Genomic DNA, 13,289 nt, shown 5'->3' with positions numbered 1-13,289 from the left:
GTTAAAGAATAGGATAAAGGGTGAGGTTGGGGACGGAGGTTTGGGTCGCTAGACATGGTCTACGGTTAGGTATCCGCGCTGCATTCATGCGCCCACAACTACGCCGGTCACTCTTACCGCCGATCGTCAGTTTCTTATTGGATCTTGTTCTCGCCCGCAGTCTGACAAAAAGTTCATCCAAATTGAACTACCTGAAGGAGTTGAGGATGACGACGAGTAGAAAGCCCGTGCTGTGGATGTAAGTTGTTTTTTTAAAGTATTAAAATAAATATTTAATTATGACTTTTATATATTAGACATTTAGATTTTTTTTTCAATAAAACCTTCGCCATAATATGTAACTTTATAAACAAAATATGTAACTCTACCACACTAAATTTGTAACTTCAACTAATTTAAATTATTTAAATAAAAAATTTTAAACTATTTAAATAAAAAAAATTTTTTGTTTCATTATGAAATTATTTTTTTTTGCTGTCGAACCTAAACCTCAAATTATGTAAATTCATTTAATATACTATGTAATTTAATTGTATAGATGTTTGATTCATTGATATTAATCTGGAACTTCACTTTTTGATGTTTATTTGTTTTATTTAGGATGTACATGAGAATTACTTAAAGATTCAGAGGAATTCGGTCGCCTTCCATGCTTGGTATTCCCATGATCAAACACCTCACAACTGGCAAAACTTGTCCCACCGCCCTTTTACCCTCACAGTCAACCTAAGAGTTTTGGGAAAGTGAGGAATTGCATAGATTTTGTGATGAAGTTGAAGATGTAGCTGCACGTATGAAGCAATCTGTGGCCAATGCGCCTGTACTGCAGGAGCGTACTGCAGTCGATAATATTAATGTTGAAGATGACGTTGCTACAGTGCAATTAAGTGAAGTTCTACATGACCTTAAAAAAGGTTTTTCTGAGTTTGATGAATCAGCGGGCAAATGGGCTTTGGATAGTGATGTTGTTCGTTTAGGCAATGATGAAGTGTCAGCAGCAAATTTTCAGACTGACTCTGATGTATTTAATTACACCGGGGCATTTTATAGCACGGCTGAAGTCAATGAAATTTTTTTAGGCAATAAAGATGTAGTTCCTGGTCCGGAGGGGGAGGGATCACCTAATAAGTCAACTAAAATCGATGCTCGTGCAATTCTGGAGGAGGTGGGTTATTCCGCCGTTGAGATTGATGAGAGTATTCGATTAACTCAGATTGAGAATGAAAGGGTGACTGAGGATGTGGCTGTTGAGGAAGGTGGGAACGAGGTCGGTCATACAGTAGAGCTCGTCAATGCTGTCAGTGCTGATATTGATGGAAGGACAGCTGGTTCTAAGAGGATTATTGAGGATGATGCCAACTGTGAAATTACGTATAAACGTCGTCGTCCAACTACCCCTGACGGCACGACACCAGTTTTCTACACAGAACCTGTTTTGAATTCCCCTCTTCATGAACCCCTTTCAGCTATTAGTAGCCGACGTCGTGGTAAGGGGGATGGCCTTGGTTGTACTCTCAATCGCGTGGAGGCTACTGGTATTGGCTTGACTGTTGTGTCTATTTTCTTTCGTAATAATCTAACATTGTTTAAGGATGTCAAAGATTTGAGGAGGAATATGGCCGACTACTTCTTCCTAGACGACTAGCAATTGCCAAATGTGTAACTTAACTTTCTCTCATAACCCAATACTTTCTCTCTTCTTAGTCTAATTTTTAATCGTTTGGCTAATTTTCTTATCTTAAACTCAGAGAGGAAGCAGCTTACTACGGACACAATGCTAAGCTTTAAAGGGTAGACATTCTTTCCATGCTACCTGATAGATTGATGTCATCCTCTGTCATAGAGTGTTGGGCGATGTTGCTGAACAAGATAGAGTCAGAGGAGAGTGGAGTTGCAAGGATGGCTTTCTTTGGTTTAGGTCACACGGTACGACTTTCATAGTCTTTTCTTAGTCGTAATTAAAATATACATCTCTGAACTCAAGTCTTTCAAAGTTTGTTCATACTTTTGTAACTCTAGTGCACCTACTTTATAACTTTTTTTCCTGGAATATAATAACTTTACTTTCATTTCTTGTGTTGTAACTTCAATGAAAATTCCTATAACTTAACTGCTTACACTTTGTAACTTCACTCGAAGATTTTCCTTACTTATTGACATCATGTTTGTCACTTATCTTTAATCATTTTTATTTTGTTTCGTAGGATGTTCTCATGCAACTAATGAATATACCTTCTCAATCCACCCCCAACGATAACAACTACGATATGCTTTTCAAAGTTTGGGACATATTCGTCACCGAATGTGGCAGCACGATCAACTTGGGTGCAAATTTTATTTTCATACCAATTAACGTAGATGACCATATGGCCTGCGTGTGTATTAATTTCAATGCAAGAACGTTGGACATCCTTGACAACCACAAACACTCCGACCCGAAGAAATCCAACGTTTGCAAAGCGGCTTCTATACTAGTAAGTTTTATTCCGATATTAAGTTTTATGGCAGACTCCGTCTTTTTGTAAAGCCTCTTAATTACTAAATTATGTACAGGTATCTGCAATGAGCGACTACTTGGACTACAAAGGTTTTGAGGGAAGAGGAAGCCTGGTTACCGATTTTAATCACCGTCAGATTAAGTTTGAATGAACCCGTCCTGCCGCTAATATTGAGGAGTCTGGCATTTTCACCATGAGTCACATGTTAATGTATGAAGGTGAGCCTTTCAAGCACGACGACCTTGGTAGTAAGACGAATCGGCGTTACATGGTAATCGAATTGGCTGCTTCCCTTTTACTAGCTGATATGAACAACCATCGAGCTGAAGTTTTAAAGAGGGTCGATCATTTTGTTGATGGAAAAGACCAACTATCGGAGTCAATTCAAGCTAGGCGAAAAATTGCCAAGATACTTGCAAAACCATCCAGATCACAGAAGAAGGCTACAACCTCTTAGATTATGTCTGAATATGTTGCAAACTTGATAAAGACGTCAATCGTTTTGTACCTGCAAACAATATGTCCTAAAATTAGGATTATCTATCTTTGTTTTGTAGCAAACTTCCGCGTAAAACGTTTTTCCTATGTAGCAAACAATGTGTCCTCAAATTAAGATTATCAATCTTTGTTTTGAGTTACCATTTTCATCGTTTATTTTTATCTTACGCATAGTTTGGTATATATATCTCGTCGTCTACCACTTATGGCTTACAATTAAATAATACACACACTGAAGTTACAAAACTAGGGGTTGAAGTTACTCTGCCTTTAGTTATTTGTACGCTATTTTTTTTGTAACTCCATTTCATATGTTCTGTAACTTAAGTCACACAACATGTAACTCTACTTCCACAGTAAAGTTCTACAGAGACACTGTTACATACTATTATACCTACAATTATAAATATATGTCAACAAAGTTTCAGTCCCAATTAATAATTTAATATATGGAATGATTACAGACTAATTATTTATAACTCCACTTCAAAAACTTGTATTTTTACTCATACGTTGTGTAACTTCAAAAACTTAATATTTTTGTAACTGTAATTATCACATTAGTATAAAATTTATTACTCCTTTATTATAAAATAATTAACAATCAACTAAGCATAGTTGTAATTTATAAAGTATATTTTCGGTTTCACGATTCTGAGTTTTCAACCCGGTTACACTCTTCTCGCTTGAAGTTACAGAGTGTACAGTCTGAAGTTACACTCTTTCAGCTTAAAGTTACTCAGCTTTGAAATATTAAGAAGCTATATTTTTTGTAATTTCAGTCACATTTTGTGTAACTTAAGTTGGACAATATGTACACACTTCTCATTATCAAGCTTCTTCTGTGTATATCTTTGTTGGTCTATAACACTTTCATATCTCATCCACAACTCGACTAAAGTTCCAGAATTGTTCTCAAATCTCTTAAAAAAACTGTTTTCACTCTCCGATCTTTGTGTTGTCCTCATAACACTTCCCATTTTTAAGTCCCTACAATGGGCCATCACCCACTGCCTTCTTTTGTTGTATACTTCCTCAAACCATTCACGTTCCTTACCAACTCCATGTTCCTTCATTATCTCACCCCAACGACTATCAAACTCATCCGCTTCAATATCTTCGTCCCACACAATGGCATTCAACTTCTTCACGAATTCCGGATAATCTTTCGCGTTGCTCCCGTATTTTACAGGAACTTTGTTCATGATGTGCCACATGTAGAAACGGTGTCTAGCCGTCTTGAATATTTGCCCAATAGAGCTTATAATTCCTGGGTCTTGGTCGGTTATAATATACTCTGGTTCCTTACCACCCATCGCATGAAAAAACAGGCTAAACACCTAATTAAAATACCCATCCTTCTCCCTAAAAATTAACGCACCACAAAAATTAACCGATCGTTTATGGTTATCAACACCGGTGAAAGGGGTAAATACCATGGAGTACTTGTTTGTTGAGTATGTGGGGTCGAAAGAGACAGCATCACCAAAGACCGAGTAGTGTCTTCGACCAACACCATCCGCCCCATATTGCCCTGATTAGGCTCCCATCAACATCCACCTCGTAATCAAAGTAAAAATCTTCCCGTGTTTCAGCCATGATCTTAAACCGGTCTATGAACAACTGACCGTCCCTTTCATTAATGTAGCACTTTACGTCTCTATGAAAATTCTTGAAGTCCATAAGATTCGCTCCAATATTCTCGAACCCATTCACATGTTCCTTGCACATTTTGAATGTCTTTGTAGCACCTATCTTCAGCTGCATTTAAACACAATGTCAGTTCTTCTACTGTAATTGAAACCAAGAATAATGTAACTTTACTTCACATGAACTATAACTTTCAATTCAAATGTAATTTCACCTATATACAAACAATACAAAATATAACGCTGCTAAAATTGTGTAATTTCAACTAACTTTTTACCAAAAACATAAAGTGTAACTTTAACCCTTAATACTGTAACTTCATTTCACAACCATTGTCATTTTACTTTGATTTCAAGTCACTTCTTTGACATGTCAGCTACAGTGTAATTTCACTCTGCAACTACTTTCACTTTAAGTCAAACAAAGTGTAACTTTACAAATAAAAGACAGTGTAACTTTATCACTGAACAATGTAATTTAACTAAATAACTACTGTAATTTTAGGTCAGAAATTGCTAAAAAAATACTTATTTTATATCAAATTTTCACATAAAATTGAAATATAACTTTAACGATGTAAATTGTAATTTTACTCCGAAAATATATAACTTTAACCACATAAAAAAACAATAATAAACAACATATAAATTACTGTACTAACCCTTGAATTAGAGACTATGAGCTCTTTGTGATACTTCTGTAGGCGCCTTGATAATTTCTGAAACTCCCTATCTTTAACTTCTACAATCTCGTGATTGTGGCCAGCATGAAATTGGTCAATTACTAGAACGCCTTTCATCATCAATAATCTAACCCTCGCTTTACACCCAACCCTCCTTACTTTACTTTTCCTCCTATGCTTATCTCCATCATTTTCAACCCCCTCCTGCGTGCTTTCACAGACTTCAAAATCTTTGCATTTGCTAACCTTCTTTGCATACGTAAATCTCTCCCGGTTACATACTAAAAGTTTCGATTTAATCGTTCCGTCAAGCCACTTCTTCGTGGTGTATTTACGCACATCAAATCCACATGCTAAAGCGTACATCTTATAGAACTCGACAGCTTCTTCTATGCTTTCGAACTGCTGCCTAACATATGGCGTAAACTGGCTTTCAACTATCCTACAAAATTTATCCTCACCCACTCCTTGCAATGCCTGAAAAAATTCCTCTTCCCCAACCGCTTCATCATCCCCACAACATTCTTCCACTGTAGAAAAAAAATCCATAGCCTTTTATCATAAATAACACCTTAATATTAACAATCAAATTTTATTCAAACTTTAGTGCGCTAATATGTAACTCTAGAATACTAACTATGTAACTTCAACGAAATTTGTTTACCCCCCAAAAAAAGGATTTTGTTATAGCTTAAACTCAATTTTTATAAACAGCCTGCACCAAAAACTCAATATTTACAATAATTACGTCGCTATTCTTCCACAAATTTAATAACTTAACAAGCAACTCATGAAACTTTCATCTTTTACCTATTCACCTTCTACTACTCCTCTTAAAAAATGACAACAAAAGAAAAAAAAAAGTTGAAGAACAATTTACTTACCATTGTTTACTTCCACAATCTGCATATCATTCATGTTTAATGTCGACATTGAAAAATATAGTGATGAGTAACAATAAACGTGTAAGAGTTTGATTTTTTGTTTCTTTAACAACCATGCAAAACAGTTTACAAAGGGAAAGATGAATCACCAAAAAAAAAAATGGCAGCATGGAGAAGATGAATAAGAAAAAAATTTGAATAATGAAGGTGAAAGTTTTACAGAGAATGTAGGCTTCAAAAAACGTGAACAAAACTATAATTATGATTGAGGTTTTGTTGGAAACCTAAAGACCTATTAATTACAAGTAATCACACGTTTATCTTTTTTTTCCCCTAATTAATGAGTAGCTTTTGTCCATCTAATCTCCACCATCAATTTCTTTTAATCCTATGGCTAATAGTGGGACTTATGGACTCAATTAAAACTAAGGACTCATATGAACCTATCTCTCTCTCTCTCTCTCTCTCTCTCTCTCTCTATATATATATATATATATATATATATATATATATATATATATATATATATATATATATATATATATATATATATATATATATATATATATACCTTGTTCACTTTCTTCTTCATTTTACAAACCCTAAACACTCTCAACTCCCTCTCAAACACCCAAAACCCCTCTAAAACATTCTCTAAAACCCAAACTTTGGCATTCTACCTTATCTTGGATAAATTGTGGACTATGCTTCACACTTCCTTATTCTTTTCCTTTTGTAAATTGACGTTCATCCTTTTCTTTCATTTTTAGTGTTGACCCAAACCCTAGAATTTGATGGTTTTGTCTTGGGGGCATTTTAATTGGGTATTGGGTAATTATATATGGATATTAAAGGATATAAGTATTATTGTTGTTGTAAACATGTTTGTGATAGTATTTCCTTAATTAATTGTAGGATGTAGCTTCTTAGAGGAGGATTATTGTGCTTGCTTGTGCTATTTGGAGGATTACTAAAAGGTAGGGTTTTTCTACTCGGTTTCAATAATATGAATGTTTACATATGTCACTATTATTGTGGTTAATCTCACATGATTGTTGTAATTGCATATTAACATGTTGTTGGGTAATTGTGTTTCAAAGGATTGGTGTAATTGTTGGATTTGCATTATAACAAGTTAAAGGGAAATTGTTGTTAGTCTCATATTATTGATAGATTTGCATTATAACATGATAATAGGTAATTATAGTTAGTCTCACATTCTTAGTGGAAGTGCATTATAACATGAGAATGAGTGGTTATTGGTACATGCGTTATTGGCTTGTTAAGGTTCATATTCCATGTGAAGGTTGCATATTTGGCATATGGGGTTGCATATTTTAATATATATGATGATAGGTGGAAGTTGGTTGATGGCTGGCGTAGTTGTTGTTGTGTTGAGTTGTTATTGAGGTGATGTAAGGCGGCTTGGGAGACCGTCTTATGCTTGGGTCAATCCTTGGAGTTTCGCACTCTAAGGAGGACATACACATTTATGGCTTGAGTACGAAGGGACTCGTGTGGTGTCACGACGTTTGGCAGGGGTCTGGTTAGCTCCCAGACTCGGTACCTCGGGTGCGTCCCGTGTACCTATTTTACGGGCTGTGGTCCGGCGGTGGTGTTGCGATGCCGTCACTAGGTTTGAGGTGGATGTGGAGTTGTGGTGGAGGAGGTTTGGGACTCGTGTGCTTCATTCTTGCATTCCATATTCATAATCACATATCATCTCATGAGCTTTTGTATTATTGTAATTGACGTGTGTTGGTTATGTGTAAACGGTCACCTGCTTTAATTGGGGTGGCCCGTGATGATCTATATGATGTTTCTGATCATACGAAGAGTAGTTTGAGTACAGGTTTAGACTTAGTAATGAGCGGGACACGCGTCGAGCCACAGACATTGGAGTCGAGTCGAGTATTCATGAGATAGTAGATGTAAATTTCATTAGATGATTGTAGTAGTCAAGACATTGTATCCTGTAGTAATCATTTATGTAATTCACTATACATGTACTTTATCTAAAATGTCTCTTAATTAGAGTTCCAAATCACTGCCTCGGGAAACCGATATGGTAACACTCCCGATTAGCTTGGCCGGGTAAGAGAGGATGTTACAATAGTCCTCCCCAAACTCTTCATGTTGCACCTCATTGCATTAAAGTTAACAATGCATAAACGCACCGAAATCATCCTTATTCTTACTCGAAAATAATCTCTCTACCATGTTTACACCTCATTAAACCTAACGATACATAAGCATCCAATAGGTCCCAATTATCCTTATTCCCTACTCAAAAATAATCTCTCAACCCACTGACACCTTTCTCCTACCCACGGTTCACACCTAAAACGGTCAAAATCAACCCCGTTCTCTTCTCTTCATTCATCCACCATGAACGTACACCCACCCTTAACCAACCCTCCACTCCCAGTCCCACTACTCCCACCCCAACCCCAACCCTAACCCTCTAAGCCACTACAGTACTTCACTCTTCAAAAAGTTTCATCCATTCACAAAAGAAAAAAAATAACCCCGACCTTCGAAAACCTTATCTTCAACTCAATATGTTAATTTAAATTTGTTGATTATCAAATACTTTATTAAATATTGGCATTTAAATATATTAATCAAACATTTCAATAACTATGTCAACTATATTCAGATTTTTAAACATGTTTCTATCAATAACATTCGGTTCTCTACTAAACAGAAACCTAAAACTAAGTTTATTATATAGTTATACCGTAAAGCCAAAATAAATATTTGATCTAGGAATGGTTACATTATAGCTTAAGATTGAGCTCAATATTCTTAATAAATTATGATTAAATAGACTATCATTTTGAAGAGATATAAGAAATATTTTATCGTCTCAAAATTATTCAAGAGCGAGATTCAAATTGTTGTTTCGTAATTATGACCGATATTTTTTTGTTTACCATTATACATTCATGTAAGTGAAAATAAAATTATGGGAAATGATACGTGCATTTTATATAGTCTTTATAAGCCTTTTATGCACGTATTTCTATGCAATTCTCGTGGTTCTATGCTACGAAATGCTCCGAATATTCTACTTTGGTTTATTTTGCTTTATTTGCAGGAATGGACCCGGAAGTGGTAGAATCAAGCCTATTATCGGCCACTTTGCTTGCATTTAGAGGATGATTGGATTTGGAGCGGAAATACTGCTGTTATGGGATGCGTGAAGTCATTTTGAAAGCTGAATCACCAAGTCACGGCTGAAACTAACAACACAAGTAGCTGGCTGAGTCAAAGTCACTCGATCGAAGGCTTTTATGATCGATCGAGTAGTTTTGGATAGCAGAAGACTTCGATCGAGTAAAGTCCATGTTCGATCGAATTGCGCATAATTGGAGTTCCTCGATCGAGTAGGTTTTCTACTCGATCGAGAGGTTTTGCTATGAATCTGTTCGATCGATTAGTTCTAAACCGTTCGATCGAGTGATTCGCTAATGGGCTCAGGCTGTTTTAGTTTTATTTCGTTTTCTAGGTTTAATAATTGTCTTTCCGATAAATAGGAAAGACGACATTAGGTTTTGAGATACCGCTTCATACATTATTTTTCTCTCTTTTACTGTTGAACTCTGCTTTTCTCTCTTTTCTGGAACAAATTCACTGTAATCCTCTCTTTCTCTTTTATCCTTTTCCTCTTTTACTCTCTTTAATTTACGATGCTTATTATTCCTTTATCTTTCGCTCTTGCTTTGTTTACTACTATGTCTAGCTAAATCACTTGTTAGGATTTAAGGGATTCGATGATTATTGTTAGTTGCTAATTAGGTTTACAGATCTTTCATTGTTATCATGTATTTGTTGTTAATCACTGCAAGTAACTGTAACTAGCTAGTTGAATTGATGCATTTAGCTTAATTAATCTTGGTAAGCCTTAACCTAGACCGGAAGGTTGGAAGGGGTGAGACCCCCAGTGAACATTAGAATGCTTTAGTGGGGGCGAAAGCTAAGCTAATAGTATTTTAAGGCGAATTGAGACCGGAAGGAGATATTCGTTGCCCCTTAGACCGATACAATTGACTGATCTGTGACCTTAGCTGCAATTAACCGATATTCATTGATGACCCGAAAATCCTAGTTCTCTTCCTTTATTGTTAATCTCTCTTATTCCTTTCTCTTACTTTAAGCTCTTTAGTTTAGTTCAAACATTTCAAACCCCCCATCTTGTGACCTCAGACAGACTAAATTGACAAGTAGATAGTGACCGCCTCCCCGTGGAGATCGACCCTACTTACCGCTGACTTTTGTTAGTAGTACTTAGGTATTTATTTTTAGTACTGAAACGACGGTATCAAATTTTGGCGCCGTTGTCGGGGAGGCAACTACTTTATTTACTTATTTATTTTTGTCTGTCTTTAGCCAAAAAGGATTTATTCCTTGAGGCAGTTCTCATCTTTTTTCTTAGTATTGTTTTGATAGGTCCTACAGGTGCTACCTAGACAATTCTAGGTAAATGATCGTCAAAAGGATTTGTATGACTCGGAATGCGATTATCTATCTGAAAATGAAGCAAGCTACGAAGATTTCAGCACTACACTAGAACAATCTCTCGATCGAGCTAGTAATAGTGTTCGATCGAGTGATATATCTGAGGAAGTGTTCGATCGAATAGAAAATTTCACTCGATCGAACATCAATTATAAGGAAGATCTCGATCGAGCATGTTCTTGTGTTTGATCGAGTAAAAATCAAGAGGAGAGCTCTCAATCGAGTTTTGTCTTTAATCGATCGACTACTTTGGCCATGGAGAGCAATGATTTGTCACTTGGGTCCGTTTTGGATGACGAATTTGCTGAAGACAATGGTTATGGTGAATCTCCCCTTTTCAAAGTCGAGCTGGACACGCTAGAGGCTGCGATATATGGGACAGAACCCACCAAGGAGGGTAACGAGATGGTAGCTGAGTCAGCGATTGTTCCCAGCACGGAAGAGGTAAAATCCTCTTTTCTCAATGATTCCGACATTAGGGGCGACCGACCTGAGGTAGTTAATGATAATTTTATTAAGTCTGATAGTAAAATACGTCATTTGACTCATGTTTTTTCTTTTGATGCTCTACCCCCTCCCAGATGGACAAATAATTTAACAATTTTTCACCATACTTATCATCATAAATTCGTTCAACTAAAAAGGTGCCTTAGATTATTCTTAATTGCTCCTGAGCTCCTTTATTTTCCACCGACGGTCAATTCGAGCATTTATTCTCCGCCCGTATCTGGAGGGCAGAATTATTTTGTGGATAAATTTGGGAGATGTCATAGGAAATATGTTAGGCTTAAATGGTGGTACATTTCAATTTCCTATATTATTATTCTATTATGGTGCTACTTACAGTTTTGTGTAGCACATGCGCAGTTATTTGATCGGTTGCTGCATACTTTGAGCTGTTTTAACTAGGCTCAATTGGATTTGCTGACTGAAAGAAAAGGAGGTCGAGCTGGGACTTGTCTGAAACTAGCGCTTCCCGGGAGGCAACCCTGAGTTTTTTTATTTTTACTTGTCTTTTCAAACATTTTAGCTTTGTGTGTAATAATTGGTTTTTTAAACCATAAACCGGAACAGTTAAGCTAGTTAAGCTTGTTTTGTTAATTTCGCGGACTGTTTATTGCGTCATTGCAGGAATCTATTGTGGATGGCTCGATCGAGTACTTTATATACTCGATCGAACCCTTTTGTTGATGATTTCACTCGATCAAGCAAAGCTTCTTTTCTATTGAGTGCCTGCCAAAGAGGATCTTTCGATCGAGAGCCCTACTTCCTCGATCGACAGCTTATGCAATCAAATGTACTCGATCGATTACTAAATCTTCTCGATTGAGTACCATCGCGTGAATTTGGTTGATTTACTTCCTGTGACGCTGCTACGGAGCTGTTAGCGACTTCCCATGTTCATGGTCGGTTTGGGGAGGTGCCTCCTTTACGTTGTCTTGTGAGTTTTCCGCATCTCCATTCTCTCTCCTTTTTAGTTTGCATTTTCCTTTCCTTAATCTTGAGTACAATGAGGGCATTGTACGGTTTGGTTTGGGGAGGTTATGTATCCATATCAGTGTCTGCAATTATGTTTTTATTGCATTTCTGTTATCACGTTTAAATTCCGAAAATTCCATAAAATTTCTAAAATTTCACGTTTCTTTTTATCATATAGTTCGTCGGAACAGTTGATTTCCGTGATGATATTGCACTGTAACTTGTCATTTTTGCTTGAGCCTTGCATCTAATTTACAGTTATTAGTTTAGTCATGCGCATATCTACGAGTTAATGTTGAAAATGTAGCTGACTGTGTAGACTTGACCTGATAAATTGACAATCTACTTTACAATTTTTGAGTTTTAGAGCCATATAACTGTTGACATTCATGACCAGTTCATTAGGAATTGAGAGTAGTACTCCTTGCATAACATGTTTATCACTTTTATTTGCACATTTATGAAATTCTATTGCTTCTCAATTGCATACATTCGGGTTTGTGGTCTGTGTCACATGCAGGGAGGTGCTTGCAAATTTTCCCTTTCTTTCATTTTCACCCATTTAGCTCCACATTAACCAAATATAGCCTTTTTGACCCATTAGCTACACCCAAAATTTAGCCTGCCTTGTCAAGCTAGTTTAGTGTGACTTTTCTGGTATATTCGTCCTTGTTGCGAGTTTGGCCTGTTTTCATATGTTTAGGAGTTGGTCGAAATGAGGAAGAATGAGGAAAAGAAAGGAAAGAAAAAAATTGATGTAAACAGAAAATGAAAAGGAGACGTGGAACAGAAAGAAAAAGAAAATGAAAAAAAAAAAGACTCAAATCCCGTGTGAAATCAGAAGAAAAAGAAATTCAAAAATGGAAAAAAAGAAGTTGAGTTGAGTTTGAAATGAAAATGAGACCGACTGTGCTTATTTCTATCTTGTGACGGTCTACTCCATTTTTTTCATATATTTTGAGGAGATTGTGTATTGGGTAGTACTCAAACAACAGAAGTGAGGGAGTCTCTTGTCTCGTTGGGCTTTAAACTTCGGGAGCCTGCGTCTCGGCCTTTTACAAGCTCGTAATGAAGGAC

The 13,289-nt window shown here is 36.4% G+C and overlaps 1 protein-coding gene across 1 annotated transcript; it reads right to left on the bottom strand.

Annotated features, from left to right (window-relative positions):
• Positions 1–3,778: 3,778 nt before the first annotated feature.
• Positions 3,779–4,312, bottom strand: LOC141630576 (protein FAR-RED IMPAIRED RESPONSE 1-like). The gene has a single exon (XM_074443365.1). The coding sequence runs from the start codon at positions 4,310–4,312 to the stop codon at positions 3,779–3,781; it is 534 nt and encodes a 177-aa protein (XP_074299466.1).
• Between the last annotated feature and the right edge of the window lie 8,977 nt (positions 4,313–13,289).

The sequence above is a fragment of the Silene latifolia genome, chromosome Y, assembly GCF_048544455.1.
Source record: "Silene latifolia isolate original U9 population chromosome Y, ASM4854445v1, whole genome shotgun sequence".
In the NCBI taxonomy this organism is placed as follows: Eukaryota; Viridiplantae; Streptophyta; class Magnoliopsida; order Caryophyllales; family Caryophyllaceae; genus Silene; species Silene latifolia.
This window is presented reverse-complemented; position numbering and strand designations above follow the sequence as displayed.

Excerpts from the sequence above, each read along its gene's own strand:
- LOC141630576 (XM_074443365.1), bottom strand. The coding sequence starts at position 4,312 with ATGGGTGGTAAGGAACCAGAGTATATTATAACCGACCAAGACCCAGGA.